The sequence below is a fragment of the Pyxicephalus adspersus genome, chromosome 9, assembly GCF_032062135.1.
Source record: "Pyxicephalus adspersus chromosome 9, UCB_Pads_2.0, whole genome shotgun sequence".
Lineage (NCBI taxonomy): Eukaryota > Metazoa > Chordata > Amphibia > Anura > Pyxicephalidae > Pyxicephalus > Pyxicephalus adspersus.
Window position 1 is genome coordinate 33917496 of NC_092866.1, and position 19319 is coordinate 33936814.

The 19319-nt window shown below is 38.1% G+C and overlaps 1 protein-coding gene across 4 annotated transcripts in view; it reads right to left on the reverse strand.

Annotated features, from left to right (window-relative positions):
* The window catches only part of BBS1 (Bardet-Biedl syndrome 1), an 80515-nt gene that overhangs the window by 37925 nt on the left and 23271 nt on the right, over nucleotides 1–19319 (reverse strand). For all 4 annotated transcript variants that reach the window (XM_072421327.1, XM_072421323.1, XM_072421326.1 and 1 more), the window contains 8 exons: nucleotides 11394–11440; nucleotides 8329–8367; nucleotides 8133–8205; nucleotides 6204–6335; nucleotides 5908–6014; nucleotides 3404–3524; nucleotides 3123–3281; nucleotides 1658–1727 (listed from right to left, as the gene is read on the reverse strand). In XM_072421327.1, coding sequence (XP_072277428.1) covers nucleotides 1658–1727; nucleotides 3123–3281; nucleotides 3404–3524; nucleotides 5908–6014; nucleotides 6204–6335; nucleotides 8133–8205; nucleotides 8329–8367; nucleotides 11394–11440 — 748 coding nt within the window. The remainder of the gene's footprint in view (nucleotides 1–1657; nucleotides 1728–3122; nucleotides 3282–3403; nucleotides 3525–5907; nucleotides 6015–6203; nucleotides 6336–8132; nucleotides 8206–8328; nucleotides 8368–11393; nucleotides 11441–19319) is intronic.

The following is a 19319-nucleotide window of genomic DNA, read 5'->3' on the forward strand; positions in this document are numbered from 1 at the left end:
CTGATTCATGGGTTGGTGTGGGTGATTTGGCTGTGAACAGACAACATGCGGTCAAAGGAGCTCTCCGTGCAAGTGAAACAAGCCATCCTTAAGCTGCAAAAACAGAAAAAACTCATCAGAGAAATTGCTACAATATTAGGAGTGGCAAAATCTACAGTTTGGTAAATCATGAGAAAGAAACAAAGCACTGGTGAATGCCAATGCCAAAAGACCTGGACATCCACGAAAGACAACAGTGGACAACAATCTCCAGTGTCCACAGAAGACTGCATGAAAGTAAATACAGATGGTGCACTGCAAGGCACAAGCCATTCATAAACCCCAATAAAAAAAAGGCTAGATTGGACTTTGCTAAAAAATCATCTAAAAAAGCCAGCACAGTTCTAGAAAAACATTCCTTGTTTGGACAGATGAAACCAAGATCAACCTTTACCAAAATGATGGCAAGAAAAAAGTATGGAGAAGGCGTGGAACAGCTCATGATCCAAAGCATACCACATCATCTGTAAACTTTGGCGGTGGCAGTGTGATGGCTTGGGTGTGCATGGCTGCCAGTGGCACTGGGACACTAGTGTTTATCGATGATGTGACACAAGACAAAAGCAGCCAAATTAATTCTGAGGTGTTTAGAGACATACTGTCTGCTCAAATCCAGATAAATGCAGTCAAATTGATTGGGAGGCCTTTCATATTACAGATGGACAATGACCCAAAACATACAGCCAAAGCAACCCAGGAGTTTATTAAAGCAAAGAAGTGGAATATTCTTGAATGGCCAAGTCTGTCACCTGATCTGAACCCAATTGAGCATGCATTTAACTTGTTGAAGACTAAACTTCGGACAGAAAGGCCCACAAACGGCAACTGAAAGCAGCTACAGTAAAGGCCTGTCAGAGCATTAAAAAGTAGGAAACCCAGCATCTGGTGATGACCATGATATTCAAGACTACAGGCTGTCATAGCCAGGTAATGGTTTTCAACCAAGTATTAGAAATGAATATTTTATTTTCAGCTTTTAAATTTGTCCAATTACTTTTGAGCCCCTGAAATGAAATGGAAAGTTGTCTCTGTCCAAATGTTTATGGACCTAACTGTATATATGCGCACATGCTTACAGATAACTCCTGTGGTCATTTGCAAGACAATAAACAATGTCAATCTTCAGTACTTACAATGTAAATTAGCTTATTTTACATTCTTTTTAGGTAGTAATACAATAGACATATAATAGATAATAGATATCATAAGTAATAAACTTTTCATTTGTTTGAATTTAATTAAATTTATGAAGCATTGTTTACCCTCACAGTGACCACTAGAACACCCCCACGATCTTTGAAGATCCTTTAACCTAATTAGGTCTCTTTGGATCTGATAAGGACCCCCCCTATGATTTACCACTGTCTAAACTTGAATAAATAGTACACATTCATTGAATACGAGGAGTTAAGTGAACCTGACTTGTCATTGCTATGCGATTGGTCTGTATATCTGTCAATAAACCCGAAGACTTGTTTCTGCAGATGATTGGAGTTGCTGCATAATTTACAGGATCAATCTTATACACAACAAAGTGGATGCTAGGAGTCAATGGTTTTTCACTTTTTATTAGTACAATTAATGTTCAATTTACTTTTTATTTACAGATCATTAATACCTTTTGTAGTCATGATTAAAGTGTCATCTTCTCTTCCATATCTTCCGAAACATACACTGGTCACAATATCCTATGAAAAGCATGGCTTATTGATTGCTATTGTACATACAGAAAATAGGCAAGTACAAACCTAGGTGCACACATTGCAATGTTATAATAACTATAATATAATTCTAAACCAAAACACTTTAAACTTTTTGAAGAAATAATATTTTAGCAATATATTAACCATCTTACTTAGAATGCAGATGAACTAGGTTTTGTCTCACAGAGTAATAACTATAACTTAAGTATAGGTACTAGATTAGAATCAAAGCTCTGTCCAGAAGCTACATTTTTGTTGCCAAAGATTATTGTAAAATGTAATTTTCATGGGCAAATCTAGTTTTAATGGGGAACACACAGAAGGTGCCAGAAAGCCCAACAATGAAGAAAGGAAACAACAATTACAAGGATACCAATGGTATACCTGCATCAACTGAAATATATGCCAGAACAATTAGTAACCTGGATTATATTCTTCTCACAAGGTTATCATTCTTTTTGCTGTATAATTTATTGTTGATGTGTGTTTTTAGGACCCGACTGTAAAAGGTTACTAGTATATGCATAAACATGGAAAAGAAGGTAAACCTCAGTTGATACAGGAAACAAAAATGATGGTTAAAAAACAGAGACTAGGGCAAAGCACGCAAATATTAGAAATAAAATATTTTATTTAGTAATAGATTGTTGAGACAAACAGTGCACTGTGGCCAGTATTAGTCAATTAGAAATCAGTTACCGTAAATGGACAGATCTCTCCCCTGCAGACACAATACAAATAGTGGACATCACAATTTAAATGGCCTACCTTTGTGATGTCATTAAAAGGTGGGTTTCCTTTTTTATATAAATGAAAATAGGGATAAATAAAGGGATAATATAACATTAAAGACTGATTACATGACAAATGGTTTTGTAATAAGCTTGTGTTACCTTGGATGTAGGATTTATTGTAATATATGTTCATATCAATTTCATGAACTGCATCTTTATTTAAAATTAAAGTACTCCTGAACATTAGCTTTTTTGTTAATAGGTGATAATTGAAATCTGATTGGTTTGCATGAGTTCTATGCTGATAATTGTTTTTGGCACAAAGGCCCTGATTTATTAAAGTTCTCCAAGGATGGAGGGAATACACTTTCATCAGTGAAACTGGGTGTTGGAACAAACCTGGAACTGATTACCTAAAAGTCATTAGCTATTTGTTAGCAAATGTTTTCAATTCTGTAGCAGACACGTTCCAGGTCACTGATGAAAGTGTATTCCCTCCAGCCTTGGAGAGCTGTAATAAATCAGGGCCAAAATATTTGAACAGAACATCACAGATTGGACACATATACATGTCAGTTACCAGTTGAGCCCATCTGTGGGTAAAAATATTTTCAAAAATTAAAATAAAATGTTTTTAGTGACTTACGGGAGTTGATATAATGCTCAGCAGATTCTTATCTCTATACAGATGAACTTCCAAATTTTTAAGCCCAACCAACACAGTTTGAATACTGCGAGACTTTTGCTCCAACAAAGACATTGTCATAATGGGTGCAGGAAGGGTAACTGTCCACAGCCTTTTTCCCTGTCACAATATGAAAACTTGTTACACAAGCATCCTTTACAGCATTATGCTTAATATTTTTTACATGCAAGAGCACAATAAGAAATGGGATACTGAATACATTACTCTTGAAACAGACTTACTTTTTGTGAGTACCCATACAAAATCTCCTGAGATGTTCCAATAATTATATTTTTCTGGACACGGAGTAATCCGACCACTTGTGAATTCAGCTCAATGCTGTATTTGGGACGCTTGGAGTCTCTATGAAAAGTCACCAAAACTGTTTTCAATTTTAGTATATAATAATATTTAGCTATTTAAAAAGCTCACGCTATAGCTTTAATGCTTCCTGAGTCACTGACCTGGAACAAGTACAAGGGTAAGGAATTTTGACATTCATTTACATGATGTTTATTCCGAGGCAGGGAGAGGTAAGTCACAATTGCTGTATTGTGCTTATTAACCCCCTTGGCATTCTAATTATGTCAGTATTTTTATGCAAAAAGCGGTACTTTGTTTTGCATTGAAATTTGTTGTTTAATATTGTAGGCCTGTAATTCTTGAGAATAACTCCTGTGTATGAAAAGTTTGAAACACAAATCATAAATTATAATTTAATAAATAATTATAATTATTTTAAATATAAAAAAAATAATGATATAATATATAATATATATATATAATATATATATTATATAATATATTATAATATATATATTTTATAATATATATAATATAATAATGTAATTTAAACATTTTATCAAATCAAAAACACTGGAATTTGTCCAAACAAGGGTGCAATATTATTGATAAATTTAAATTAAATATCTAGTAGACATATCTGGTATGGTAAATTTTAAAACATGATACTGCACAAAGTATAACGTCACAATCAGGACAGTAGAACCTGGTTTCCTTTCGGATCATCCTTCCACTGTCATCCCTCTTTGAGCAACGAACCACACACAACCTTGTAGGTCCTGCCTTTTTTAGGGTTGGTGGGATGTACTCCTTGAATTGACGACCAGTCAGGCGAGGCGTTCTGGGTTGACAACGGCAACAGCACAACATCCAGGTCTATTCATGGCCATTCACAGTCAGAATGATTCACAGGCCTGTCACTCTTTTGCTTGTGGAGACTGTAGGCATTCTAAAAAAATTGCTCACGAGGAGGCCTGAAAATCTTTTTGTAGTACTTCTTTTGCTGTTTCCGCATTGATGGGTAGAATGTCATTGCTTGGTCAGCTCAATCGAGACCTCCAATGGTGTTATTGTAGTCCATCACCACTTGTGGATTCATGACTTCTTTCCCACCTTTTGTGCATACCATAACAGTGGAGGCATTATAGACTGTACTCATTAGGCACACATCTTTTTTGTTGTCATCGCAGGGCCATCATTTTGCCTTTCTGACAGGCAACCATTTCTCCTGTCTTCAGCTTCCTTTTTGCAAACATTGCTGGCAGGTTGCGCCGGTTAGCCCTAACGGTTCCATACGCATCTGTTTTGTGTTGCAGAAAAAATTCATAAAGTTCAGGAGAAGTGTAAAAGTTGTCAGTTGTGAAAGAATAGCCCTGATTTAACAATGGCTCAATTAGTGAGAGAACAGAAGATGTTGCCATTCCATAATTTTGTCCCTTTTCCAGTGTAAAAGACTAAATTCCATATGAAGCCAGTTGAGGATTTGCACAGCATGTAGAATTTCCTGCCAAATCGTGCTCTCTTTGACGCAATGTATTGCACCCAGCTGAGCCTCCCCTTGTAGGCCATTAGACTTTTGTCTATGCTGATGTCTCTTTCTGGCATATAGGTCTGTTGGAAATTTTTTAAATTCATTTGGGAAACTTCACAATTTTTTTTTGAGATTTGGTGCAGGATGGGTAGTTTTATTAAACTCTTTATTGTTGGCAAATTGTAAATACTTCATGATCAGGGTAAATCTGTACTCTGGCATGACTGTGGTGAAGAATGGAGTGGCAAGTATTTTATTGGTAGACCAATACCACTTATGCAGAGGTTTTCCCACCCCTCCCTGTATCACTAAGTATCACTAAGCCCAAAAATAGCCAAATGTCATCTTTAGTCATTGGTTCTCACTTTCTGTCCTTTGCAAACCTCAGGTTTGGAGCAGCTAGTTGATGTTTAGCGTACCTGTTTGTCTCAGCAACAATTTTTTCAATAACTTCATCGGTCAAAAACAATTGCAGGTATGCCAAGGGGTCAATGCGTGCAGCATTAATTTTCACACCAGGTGTGCAAGTAAATGGGAATCTTGGGGGCGCTGCCTGACCCGCATCAAGGTCAATAGAGCACCAAGCGCTGGATCGAGGGGCGCAGGTAGGATTTTTGTTTTTCCTACCCCGAGTGTGACACGGGAATACCGCCAGGAAAGTTATTAAAAATAGAAGCCTGCATATCCAATAAACAAAAAAAGCAGCCCTCATGTAAAAATGAGAACTGTTCATTATCAAAACAGGTTCATGTTATTCACATATAGCTGATCACACATCACACATCCTATACACATCACAAAAGGTAACTGATTTCACTGTCATCATTGTCAACTCTTTTTCATTCCCTATACCAGAAGGTAAACAGACAGGTAGCGTATCACATATAAATATGTATCTAAAGGCATACTTACCTGCGAAGAATGTAGACGCTGCCGTTACGGCAAGCTACTGTGACACGGTATTCAATGTCATACTGTCCATTCACATCTAAGAGAGTAGGTACATTTGGAAGACTAACCTGCAAAACAAAACCTATTAGAGATACCTGCTACAATTTAGATGTTATAAATTCACCTTCTCAGAGCACCATTATCTAATGCCTTACTTGCCTTCAGAGTAATTGTTTAGTAAACAAAGCAAAGTACACACCAGTGCTAATAGAAGGAGCTTGGCACAATTGTACTTTCTTAGCTTAAATTGTACTTACTCGAGTTAAAATAGTAAATGCCTCTGGATCTAATATAAATATTTCTCCATTTTCTGTACCAATAACGAGACAGCACACAGCATCCTTATCTGACATGTTCTTTTTTAGAGTTGCCATACATGTGATCACAGTCTAGAACAGTCAAAAGAGACACTTAGAAACAAATATATATTTGTATACTTATATTTACATCTCTGGCAATTCAACACAGATAAAAAGGATTGCATATTAGACTACTACCCAACATGTTACTAAAGGCACTCCTGATCAATAGGCTGTTCTTCATAGCCTCACTGTTCTTGTGGCACTTTTTAAAAAATTACCAATACCCTCAATGTTTCTTCATATCAGCCTCTGGGCTTAGATTGTGAAGAAAAAAGGAAAGAAACAAGGCCAATCAAGCACAGTCATATTGCAAAATTGTTCCTGTTTAACACTGCTCAACTGCAGACAGAGCACAAAATGATGCCCTAGTCAATTTGTAAATGTTCTCTCACTAACCAAGGTTAAGACTGTTCTTATATATTTAGGTAATGCAGGAGAAGGCTTAGCTGTCTGTAGTAGCTAAATCACTGGTATGATAAACCACTCCATGTAACACACTGAAGAGGAATTATCTGCATACTAACATACAAATACACCCACAGACACAAATGTATATATTTTAGGCAAAGATAGCCCACCTGTCAATGCCTACTAGATACTAATTTACTGTCCCTGGGATGCCATGTTTTGGAGTCAAATGCCAGCTGCTTCTAGAATATAATAACCAAGCTATTTCTGGCATGTGTCACAAAAGAGTAATCATCCATGTTCCTCAAATGTCAGATTAAAAAAGAGAGGTCAGTAAGCCCATGTCTCTCAAAAGAAAATATTAGTTAAACATTAAACGCAATCAAGCATTTATTCTGATAGGTAATACTGAAGGTTTATCGAAGATCACACAAAATGTCACACACTGCAGTGCTACTCTGATTTGGTTGAATTGAGTGACTGATCCAATATTGATGGTGACCAATGTGACCAGAGAGGGAAGCAGAAAGGTTAAAAAAAATGTCCTGATCACTTTTGTTCCTCTTTGCTAAGACAGTACCAGCACTGGTCTTCTTGGCACTTACCTCTTTTTTTGCAACTACACAAGGTAGGGCCCCTGCTATTACATTACCTTTTTACACTCAAACACAAACTACATCTCTTTACAATATTTACACTACAAAATAAAACTGTATTTTTAATTTGCATTGTTTTTTTTTTCTTTAGGAAAAATCTACATAGTTACAAAATATTAGGTGTCCTTATTATGAAAATGATAAACTTGATAATGCAGTCATTGTGTAAAGAATCTAGTTGCTAAAGATCTTTCAAATTACCTGATACACATGAGAACAAAAGATGCCAATGTCTAAACTGGCCACCAAACTTCCAATCTGCTACGTGGCCCTGATTTATTAAAGCTCTCCAAGGCTGGAGAGAATACACTTTCACCAGTGAAGCTGGGTGATCCAGCAAACATGGAATGGATCTGGTCCAGGATTGAAAACATTTGCTAACAAATAGCTAACAAATTGCTTGATTTTATGAAATCCATTCCAGGTATGCTCAATTACTCAGCTTCACTGATGAAAGTGTATTCTCTCCAGCCGAGGAGAACTTTAATAAATGAGGGCCGTGGTCTCAAGGTTACCCGTTACAGCCACACATTCATAATTAACACATTGCTAAACAGTCAAGTAAACCTACAGGTTTCTTGAACTGGGTATCTGTTGTACGTTTATTTAAAAACAAACTGATAAGCTTATGTATATGTGCTCGCTGCCTCAATTTCTGCTGTGGTACTACCATAGAATAATGTATCAGTATTACATTGCACAAGTAACCAGGAAATCACGTGTTCATTTTGTTGTGGTGTGAATACCACAAGATGGTTACCTGTCGTTTTAGAGGTAACTGTTTATATGTGTTTACAAAAGCCTCCATTTCCTGTGGATCAAGCATCAGGTACCTGTGGAAGAGTAAAAAGCAATATGTTCACTGCTTTGCAGATGGCCAGATTATGATCATTAAAGAAACTGTATACTCCTAACATGTTAAGGTTTTTGAATGCAAAACTGTGAATTATACATACCGGAGTGATCTTACTGAAAGAGGAATCTCTGCTTTATCCCTGTACAAAGAAACAAACACGACACAATATAAGTATAATAAAGCGTCCTAAATTTGCACTGCACATCCCAAAATGCATTACAAAAGAAAAATGCAATGTAAATGTAATAAATAATATTATATCTTGAAAAAAGTAATGCACCAAGGTTTTGCATCCTAGGCATAAATGGAATACAAATGCAGTGTTCTCCCCAGAAATTTTTTTCAGCCAGGTGGTAGGAAGCTGTAGCCGGGTGGTAAAAAAGGGGGTGTGGCAAAACACAGCAACTTTAGTGATCCCAGTTGTTTATCAGTAACCTCTTATTGTTTCAGTGTTCTACCTTCTCCCAATGATTTGTCACAACTTTGTAAAGAATGCCCCATTAATATATCCAATTTTTCTATTCTATGTATTTTGCCACAACTGTCCTATGCCGTGTATTGTGACCCAACTTACTAGTGTTCTAAGTTCATAGCTCATATTAGCAGCAAAAAACATTATCCCTTTCTGCGTGACTTAGGATTGATAACAGGCGGTAAGTGCTAGGCACCTAGAATTGATAACAGGCGGTAAGTGCTAGGCACCTAGGATTGATAACAGGCGGTAAGTGCTAGGCACCTAGGATTGATAACAGGCGGTAAGTGCTAGGCACCTAGGATTGATAACAGGCGGTAAGTGCTGGGCTTTTTCAGAGCTAGAGCTCAGTGGTTCCTGGCATGAGGAATGGACAAATGTAACCTTACTGCCGGTGTGAATTCAGCCTATCTTCAGATGTGCTCCTGTATTTATATTTAGTTAAAGTGAACTTTTGTAAAAACATTTTTTTTCACTTGATTCTTTTACAAAATTAGCCCAGCAGGCCCATGCTGGCTCAGCTTCCACCTTCTCTCTAATGCTCACTTGTACGTCCAGCGCTGCCTTGCACTACGCCTGCATTAGATTGAACACTTTTTTTTACATTATAAGAAAGCCTCTGAAGGTGCACGCACAGAAGGAGCAGTTCAGAGCCTTTTGGTATATGTGACACAAATATCCCAGGAGGCTGCGGATTACCCCTTTGGTCTTTACCGAAATGGAAGTGAAGACTGAAGGGGACAGGTCCTCTCCACAAAAGTGTAAAAACAAAAACAAAACGCACATTTTTTTATTACATAACAGAGAAAGTCACTTGGTAATATAATGTTAAAAATGTGGAGATGCTTTAATAGCATCATGCATGTGATATCAGATGAGGACAAGACAGACAGTGACCCCCTGTCATCACTGTCCATAGTCTATTAAAAAACACTGTCTGTGAAGTTTATCCGCAGTGTGTAATGATGTCATTGGCAATGCAGTGTGATCGCTGTGTGTGTGTGTAAAAGCTGCTTGTCATATTCTGCAGCCTAACAACTCACTGTGGTCAAACCTTCATATCCCCTAAACCGTTGGTCGTATTAACTTGAAATTTTTAAGGTACACGTGGAGGCATAGCAAACTGAAACTGAAGGTGCAAGTGGGGGACACTTGTGGTTAAACCCTTCTAAAATGTAATTAGTATGGCATTATGAGAACATAAATCTCTACCTAGCAAAGTTTGCTGCCTGCTCTGTTACACATATCTGTCTGTATCTCTACCTCAAACCCCAATTTTTCTAGAATTAGGAGGTGCAGGGAAACAAAAATATAGGTGGAAGTGGGAAATACTTGTGGCTATCACCTTTTATCACCATGACATCATTACAACATTAAAGAAAAAAAACTGTCCATCAAAATGCACTTCCTTGTTACACATGACTGTAACCCTCCTAAACCTCAACCTCAATAAAATTTAGTGGGCAGAGTTCATTTTCTAATGATGCCATAATGATGAAGTTTTAGGGGATGTTAGTCACAAATGTTCCCCATTTGTACCTATATTTTTGGTTTCTTACACCTGCCTATTCCCCAATTGAAGTTCAGAATGTTAGTTAAGTGGACAGGAATGTGTAACAGGGCAGGGAAGCCGATTTTATTGGGCGGAGTGTTTTATGTTCTAATGATGCTGTAGTAATGAGATTGTAAGGGGAGAATGTGCCTGCCACTTGCACTTATATTTTCAGTTTTGTACCCCCACCCTCAGAGAAATTGGTCATCAAAGAAGAGAAGCAGACAGAAGTCTCATAGGTATAGATTTATGACAGGTAGGTATATATTTAGGGTCCCACCCCAATGCTCCTTGCTATGTTAGGGGCCCTGGGGTCCCCAGTTTGCATTTTCAATTTAGGACTCCTAGTTGCACTTTCCTCTGAAACACCAACCCCAATGTTCAATTTTCATAACTTTTTATATTTGTGATCCCCATATCCTAAAATTCTTTAAAGCTGGGGGGCTGAAATTGTAGTAACTAGTATCTTTGAGGGTCCCCTGTACACCCTGAAAATTACAAGTCATTGTGACATACATATAAGGAGATATGGAAGTTTGTACACAGACAGCAGTGAGGATGCAGAATGACATGCAGACTTCACACACATTTTTTTTTTTAATAGAAATCCAAACTCGTGCTATGAGATGGGGGCGGGGCTGCCTGTGTCCCCTTCACATGAAGGCTGAACTGTGTGTTCTCACCTCTCATCGTCGCAGCCATCCCCACAGAGACACAGAGCAGCCTCACTGAGATCCGTGCAAAGGGTGAGAGCTGCCGAGGAGAGGTGGGCAGGGTATTCACAGCAGCCGGGCGGAGCAACCGGCTAAAACCCTCTGGGGAGAACTATGAAATGTGTAAAATAGTGCTAGATTTACCAAGACTGGTTAACAGTAAGTTTAACATCAATCAAGTATGTCAAAAAGCACTGATGTAGTAATAGGAAAACCAAAACTGGTTGCCAAAAATGGAAAAAAAAGACAAGTAAAAGAGTTTACATTTGCTCAGTTCCACTAAGTATCTAGCTAGTCATTGGAGTTCCAATTTTACACTTAGTACTTTAAATTCGTTGTGCACACGGCCAGCATATACACATATGGTACCCTAACATGTTAGTAAATAAAAGAACAGGGAACCAGCAGTCCCAGATCCTTTTCCTTACCTGATTCCCTCCAGCATTTCTTTCAGAGTCAATGGATCTATTTTATCCTATATCAGAGATAAAACAAAGAAAGTGATACATATATTGCAATATACGCTCTCATTTAGGAGCACATATTATATGATTTGACATAAAAGAGTGCTAAATATATGTTGTACAATCTGTTTAATAGGAACTATGTATAAAGCAGTGAATCATAAACAAAACATTCAACGCAAGTAAATCTTCCAGGTGCATGTTTCCAAAAATAGTAATTGGGTTGTAAGCACTTCTTCATAAATATTCTCCTACATATTAAACATGATAGGTACAATTTACATGGATTACATTATGATATCCCACAAATATGAACTACCATACTCCATTCTTATTTTGAGTGAAAGACATTTCTGGAGACAGAGGGCAATGGCATTTTGTGCCATGAATAAAAAACTTCTTTTAACCAGGACCAAAACAAGCATTGTGTGCTCTTTACATTTTTGTAAACTATTTGGTGTCATCAGGTAAGAAGATGATATCTTATTGCCAAGCTGTGATAGTGTGCAGTAGAAATGGAGAACAGAAGACGGCTTTTTGGCAATTACTTAATTATCAAACATATACATTTTAATTCAAATAGATAGATAACATATACAGTTATGTACAAAACACATAACTGAGCTTAGCGGTATCATTAAACATATCATGAGACCAAACTTTACATTTCACATTGTGTCATTTTCAGAGTTATGGGGGTTTGTCTCGTATCCTGACATGTTTCGCACATTGGCTTCTTCAGGGGATTCAGAAATTCAAAACAAAAAGGGCTACAATATATAGAAAACAGAATATATTAACATACAAAATATACATGTACATATCCCATATATTACATTATTAACCATGTCAGGTGTCATTCAATGTGTGTTAACAAATTATCAATAGTATTGTGAGTTGGAATTATATATGTATAGTAACAAAAATGTGACTTACTTAATGGTATTAGTTGGTCAAGGAGTGACATGAACAACAGGGGGGAGTCAGACCCCCTGGTGTCGAAGTATGAGATTGAGGAATGGCTGAATATCATCTATATTATGTTGAGCCTAACACAAATAGAAATTTTGATTAAAGAATAACGGAATATAGTATCTTACTTCCTAGTAATCAAAGTGGGGTGCTCTAACTTACTTCGAACTCACAAATAAATTATTTTTGTATAATGTACAGGAAGCTATTGATTTTGTATTGGTAATAGAGATTGAAATAACCGGATGTTATATATCTGCTATGATAAGTATTCCAAAGGGTTCCCAGTGGGGATATAGAAAATATAAAACAAATTTATGAAATAGTTGAACTCCAGAGGATCAATTTAATAATTTGCATATTAATAAAACATAATTAAAAATGACTTACTCAGTTTCCAAAACTGTAGAAAATATTCTATTAGTTTTGGTTAGTTGCTTAATGAAAGGTTGCAAAGTTAGGACAAAAGCTGTAAGATAAATGAAAACCAGGGGAGGGTTTTACCTCAAATCTGTTCATCCATAAAAATAGTAGGGGTACACAGTATATAGAATTATTATTGGTTGTTAGTTTAATAAAATACCACACATGTGAGTACTTACTTTTAGCCATTTTCCAGGAGTATTGAAAATACGAGATGGAGGGAAGCCTTTAAATGGCAGGTTCCCTTAGTTAGGGAAGAAAAAAAGAAGAAGTTGTCAATATTGATTAGTCCTATGCTGAAATTTAATAACATAAATCATTGGTGGAGAGTGCGAAGAACGGGATGACTGCAGCCAGCCACAAAAGGACTGGTGAGCAGGCATCTTACTCTTATTATAAATAGTTAATTGGCGTCCACGCCAGTAGGTGGCGCATGCGCCATTGTTTGTGCATGCGTAGTTATGATCCTGAAGACAGCCGAGTACTGGCTTCCGCCCAGAACCTCTCAGGGGCGTCTACAACTTCATGAAGGTTCTCCTCCCATATGTCCTCACCTACTATGCAGATGGGAAGTTTCTCCGCTCTGAAGCAGGTTCTAGGCAGCGGAGATCCTCCGATGCCCAAACGTGGGATGGGGACCAGTATGCACTGGGGGATATTTCCCCCGCAGATACCCTCACGAGAGCAGGCTGACACTGAGAGTGCTTCTGGGCGTACGTCAGCTTTTCAGCTAAGCCAATAATTGCCAAAAATGACTGCTGATGATGATCTTGAGGTGTTTTTGAACATGTTTGAAACTGCTGAGAGAGAAAGTTGGCCTAAAGAACAGGATTGGTGGCCCCGTTATTATCTGGAGAATCCCAAAAGGCCTGTTATGACCTGGAACCGTTGGAAGCAAGAGACCCACCAAAAGGCTGAAATACTGGCACGGCTTGGTGTCCGTGCCCAGCATGTGTATACCTGGTCTTATCGAGCAGGGAAACCTTCCAGATCACAAATGTATGATCTGATCCATCTACCAAGAAAGTGGCTACAACCAGGGATGTTGTCGGGACGGCGAATTGTGGAACAGGTAGCCATGGACCGAATCCCATGATCCCTTCCTGTTTCCATCCAAAAGTTAGTGAGCCATGGAGACTTGTCGTCAACAGACAAACTGGTGGACCTAGTGGAACGGTATGTTACAAGTGAAAATAGTAAAGCAATAGCACCTGGTAGAGTATAATTAATGCCACCCCATGGTTTGAATATGTAAATATAAATAGGAGGAACAAGAAAGCTGTTTTTTTCTTTTGGCAACGTAATGTTATATTGTTATAATTTGTCACAAACAAATATAAAAATATACAGAAAAGTAGAAAAGGTCTTGACTCATTAGTATCATGGGTATAGTCAGACCAATCAACTAGACAGTTTAGATCCCTGACTGTATAATAATAGAGGGTTCAATACATGAAAGTATAACGTCTCTTGTCCCGACATGTTTCCCCCTTGTTGGCGTCCTCAAGGGATATAAAGAGATTGTTAGGTGATAAGTTAAATGCAGAAAATACATATATAAATATACAGGGTATCATGAATAGATGAAGTTTAAGTGTGGTATTCACATAGCAGAACATCAAAGATGTGATCATGTTTCTTAAGTGGGCATATATAAGGTATACTAAGTACAACATCCATGTATTGGTATGATGCTCAGAGAATCAATATCTAAACATCATAAATATAATAAGGTTAGATACAGTAAAATGTGCAAAAAAGAATAAAGGTGATAATATATATATATACCATATATATGCTAAGTAGAACATTCATGTATTGGTATATCGTTCAAAGAATCCATTTCTAAACATCAGAATTAAGATAAGATTCAATACAGTATAATGTGCAAGAGTGAATAAAGGTAATAACAATAAGGATAACCATAATGAGGATGAATACTCAGAGTTCTGATATGTAAAATAATTACTGTTGAGATAACTGAATAGGAGCATTGTGTTATACAAGGGTTCATAAACATAAGCTGTAAGTACATTTTAAATGTTTTACTCACTATTAGTTGTTTGACCCCATATATATATCAGGGACAGTAGATGAGTAGTGCTAATGGTTGAAAACACTCTTCCTAGAGGTAAGAATGTTAATGTATGATTAGGGTAATAAAGCATAAATAAGTAGTGTATATTCATGTGGGGATAATAGATTGAAGCAAGAAAGTATCTAGCTATATAAGTATATAAGGGAAAGGTAAACTTGTTTAAAGGTAGATACAATTAGGAGGTTTCTTGTAATCTTAAATATGAATAAAGTAGAAGAAAGCTAAGATATGCTGAGATATATTAATAAATAAAGTGTAGCACCTTCAGAGTGAGAAATCACATTCATGTTATGTAGAGTTCCGCAGCATGGAGGTGCTGGTGTTCAGAAGATGAAAAACTGAGTAGGATGTTGCTGTGCAATAAATAGCATTGGTGATTAGCTAGTGGGCGTGTGTGTGGATAGCCTTTACTTGTGGTAGCTGCCAGGTGCCACTCCAGAGCAATTCCCGGGTCAGTGGCAGCTGACCAGAGGGGTCAGGGCACTTAGTGCAAGCACCGAGGGGTCTTGTGTGGCTAGGAGGGTATGGGTCAGGAGAGGCGGCAATCAGACAAAGTCCATAAACAAGATCCGAGATCAAAGGCAGGCGGTAAACAGGCAAAAGTCCATAAACAAGATGCGAGGTCAGGGTGAGGCGGCAATCAGGCAAAGTCCAAGAGTTCAGTAAACAAGATAGTAGGAAGTGCCTTTAAATACCTGCAGTAATCCAGCCATAGGCTGTTGAAACAGAGGGCGTGTATGTGTTGCCTCATAGGTGAAGAGAGACACACCCACGCCAGCTCAAACACCAGTGCAAGTCTCTAGCAGGAAGGAAACTCCGGCATGGAACACAGGTAGTAGGGTTACGCTACCTGCTGCCTGGGATGTCAGTATGGTGGCAGGAGAGAAAAGAGAGGACCCGGCGCCCGTCCCCGCGATTAGGGGCAGCGGCGCCGGCACGGCCCACAGGGCTAACAGAAGGTTGTTTCCGCCACTACTCTGTGGTGTGGAAGTTTTTTCTTTTTCACGCATGCGCGGATACCTGTGCCTGAGTGTGGGAGATAATAATTGTTCCCTGCTCTCTCGGCATCTATTGGGCCGTATCTATGCAAATATAGGTGTCACGGATAACAGGGAGGGGAGGGAAACAGAAAGGTAAATACAAGGGACTAGGCCTCCAAAGGCTAGGGAAAAGGGAATGGTCACCCCTTACAGACACCCTAACCTAGCCCTAACTCCTGACAGTATGAATATCCCGATGGTGGGAATACTCATACACTGGAACCTAGGCCCTAGTAGCCCTGCATAGCCCTAGGAGTAGTGACTGGGCTTGAGACTACTGGTTCCTTCCCTGATGAAAGAGCCAGCATCTCCCTGAGGCCTAGTAACAACCAAAGAACAACAAAACACCAAAAGTAGTTCAACTTGTCTTAATAGCAAATAGAGAAGCAGGAACTCTGGAGAGGACAACACACCAGCTCTTCACATCCCAGAAGGGAATATCAACCGCATAGCATGAAGTGTGAGGCCAGACTAAATGGAGAAGCAGTAATGACCATCAGCTGCAGCTGATACAAGGGGTGTGGCCATTACAAACAACAACACAGCAACAAGTAAAAACAAAGAGACAGTCAGATAACCTCACGTGCAGCTTGTCTCGCAGATCTTCTAACTTCAGTCACGGAAGGGACCGTGACAATAGGGGGGTCCAATGGTTCACAAAGCGATATTGCTTTCCAAACCGAGGGCACAGAGACAGCTGGCATGCGGGGGATGACCCGCACCCCGTGTGGACAGTGGGCGCCCTACGTGATAAAGGGAGGGGCTTTGACCCTGCTAAATCACCAAGGCCCATGGGAATGAATAGTTTTGTGTGCATGTAGGAGATCACATTGTAGTGCATACATTAATATTGAGGTGGTAATTGTATAAAAATAGATAAGTTTTAGGAGTGTCAGAGATGGATCTTATTCATTTATCTTAACATAGTTTGCACGAATAAATAAAGGATGATAAGGTATGATAATGGAAGTACATAGAGAAAACATTATTCATAATGCTAATATACATAACAGTGTTCGTTACAAAATTGAACATTTTTAGTGTAAAATTAAATGTATTACAATCATATGCAATACACAGTTACATATGCAGTATAGAACAATTTTCATCTATAGTACTGAAGTATGAATGGCATCGTATTGAATACCATTACAATGATACATTTATATAATATATATATTATTGGATAGAAATTCACGCAGAGATGTGTATGATAAAGACAGTTGGTAATAAGTTGAACAGGTAAAAGGTGAAGTTCCGTATTTGTTAATCTAAAACAAGGATCTTGATTAAATAATAATGTACTACATGATATATAACCATACAGTGTGCAGTTCAGATGATGCACACCCACTGTACTAATTGCATACTCCAGTATTGTTCAAAGAAATAAATGGATAAAGAGAATATATTGTAGTGGGTAGTAGATAGGGAGTAGTATATTGTGGTGTGTTTACCTGGTGTGAGTGCCTAAAGGAAAGTATGGAATAAAGATCAACACTCTGTTTGAAGGGAAAGTATTTAGGTTTCTTGTAAGAATGGCTTAAAGGTTTGGACATCATTCAAGCCAGGTGTTTTGTGTCACCTGTAAAGTTACTATCCACTTACACTCGCATTGTAAAAGTTTGATGTCTTTGTCGCCACCTCTCAAGTTGTTGGGAATATGTTCAGGCCAGAAAACCGAGTAACTTTAGGGTTGTAGTTGTGGCAAGTGACTATATGATAGCTTGTAGGTGTTGGTGTTTTTTTCCATTGGTTATGGTGTAGATGTGCACATAAATTCTTTTTTTTGAAGGGGCTCGTGTTTTTTTCATATAAACTGCCACAGATACAGATTATTAAGTAAATCACACCTGCTGTGTTACAGTCAATTAGATGTTTTGGACGGTGAATAGTGCCATTCGGAAGAGGTTTTGTTGATCTTTGTTTTTTTTGTTGATCTTTGATTTTTGTTGATTTTTGTTGAAAAACATGGATTTGTTGATCCAGGGCCACTGTGAACAGCTGCCACATCTAAAGGTTCCTTTCGTGGATGGTTTTGGTGTGCCACTAAGTTGAAAAAGGCTTGTGATGTCTTGGTCTCGTAATGACGGTGGTCTTCTATAAACAATTTGTGGTGTTTCCTATTAAGTTTTTGAAGTTAGGATCTGGGAGTAGAAGATGCCAGTGATTTTGGCAGACGTCCTTGATTTTTGAATGCTGTCCCTCATCCCCACCCCCTTTATGGGTTATGATGACGGTTCTTGAATAATAATTCCTGTCTGGTATGACTTTGGTTGCTTTTTGGAATGCCCGCTTTAGAAGTTTTTTGGGGCATCCTCGTTGGAGTATTCTTGATTGTAATTGTTTTGCTTCCAATTGGAAGGTTTATTCTGTGGAACAGTTCCTACGTACTCTTGGGTATTGTCCATACGGAATATTTTGTATAATGGATGAGGAATGGAAGCTTTTGGCATGCAGTATAGTGTTGCCAGCTGTTGACATTCTATACAATGTAGTGCTAAGTTGATTATCTCCGTCAATTGTGATATAAAGGTCTAGGAACAGAATGCGAGGTAACTGTGTTCCATGGTGAATTTCAAGTTGTAATTATTCTGCTGGATGCAATTTAAAAAAATTTGGAGAGATTCCATAGATCCGGTCCAGAGAAGTAGTACATCATCAACATTTCCACATAAGGATATTGTGTTGGAAGGCTCCTTTTGATGGTACTAAAAAGCTCCCTTTCCCATTCACCCAAGTAATGGTTGGTGTAAGTCAGGCCACCCTTTGTCCTCATCGTGACCCCTTGTTGAAAGCTGCCGAGAACCTAAAAAAAAACAGGAAATCCAGCATCTGGTGATGTCCATAAGTTTAAGACTACAGGCTGTCATTGCCCACAAAGGGTTTTCAACCAAGTATTAGAAATGAACATTTTGTTTTCAGCTTTTTAATTTGTCTAATTACTTATGGAATTCCCTGCAATTCAACCATTCAACTTTTTTTTTTTAAATAGTGTGCCATTGGACTAGAAGAAGCCAACTATCTGGGGTATACCATTGGGAGAGGAATAATAAAACCTCAGGAAAATAAACTGAAAGTCTGCAGTTCAACTGCATCTGAGTTGTTTAATTTAAAATAAATTGTGGTAATGTACAGAACCAAAATTAGAAAAAAGTTGTCTCTGTTCAAATATTTATGGACCTAACTATAGACCAAGCGGTCCTCACTGGTAATGCTTCCCTTTCTTTCTATGGCTTTAGCAAATTCACATGATAAATCTGTTCTGGTTTCCGCCTACCAGGTTGGCTAATATTTTAGGTTACGTCACTAAGTTTTTCCATGACCTCATAGGAGCCCTGCCATTTGGCTAGGAAT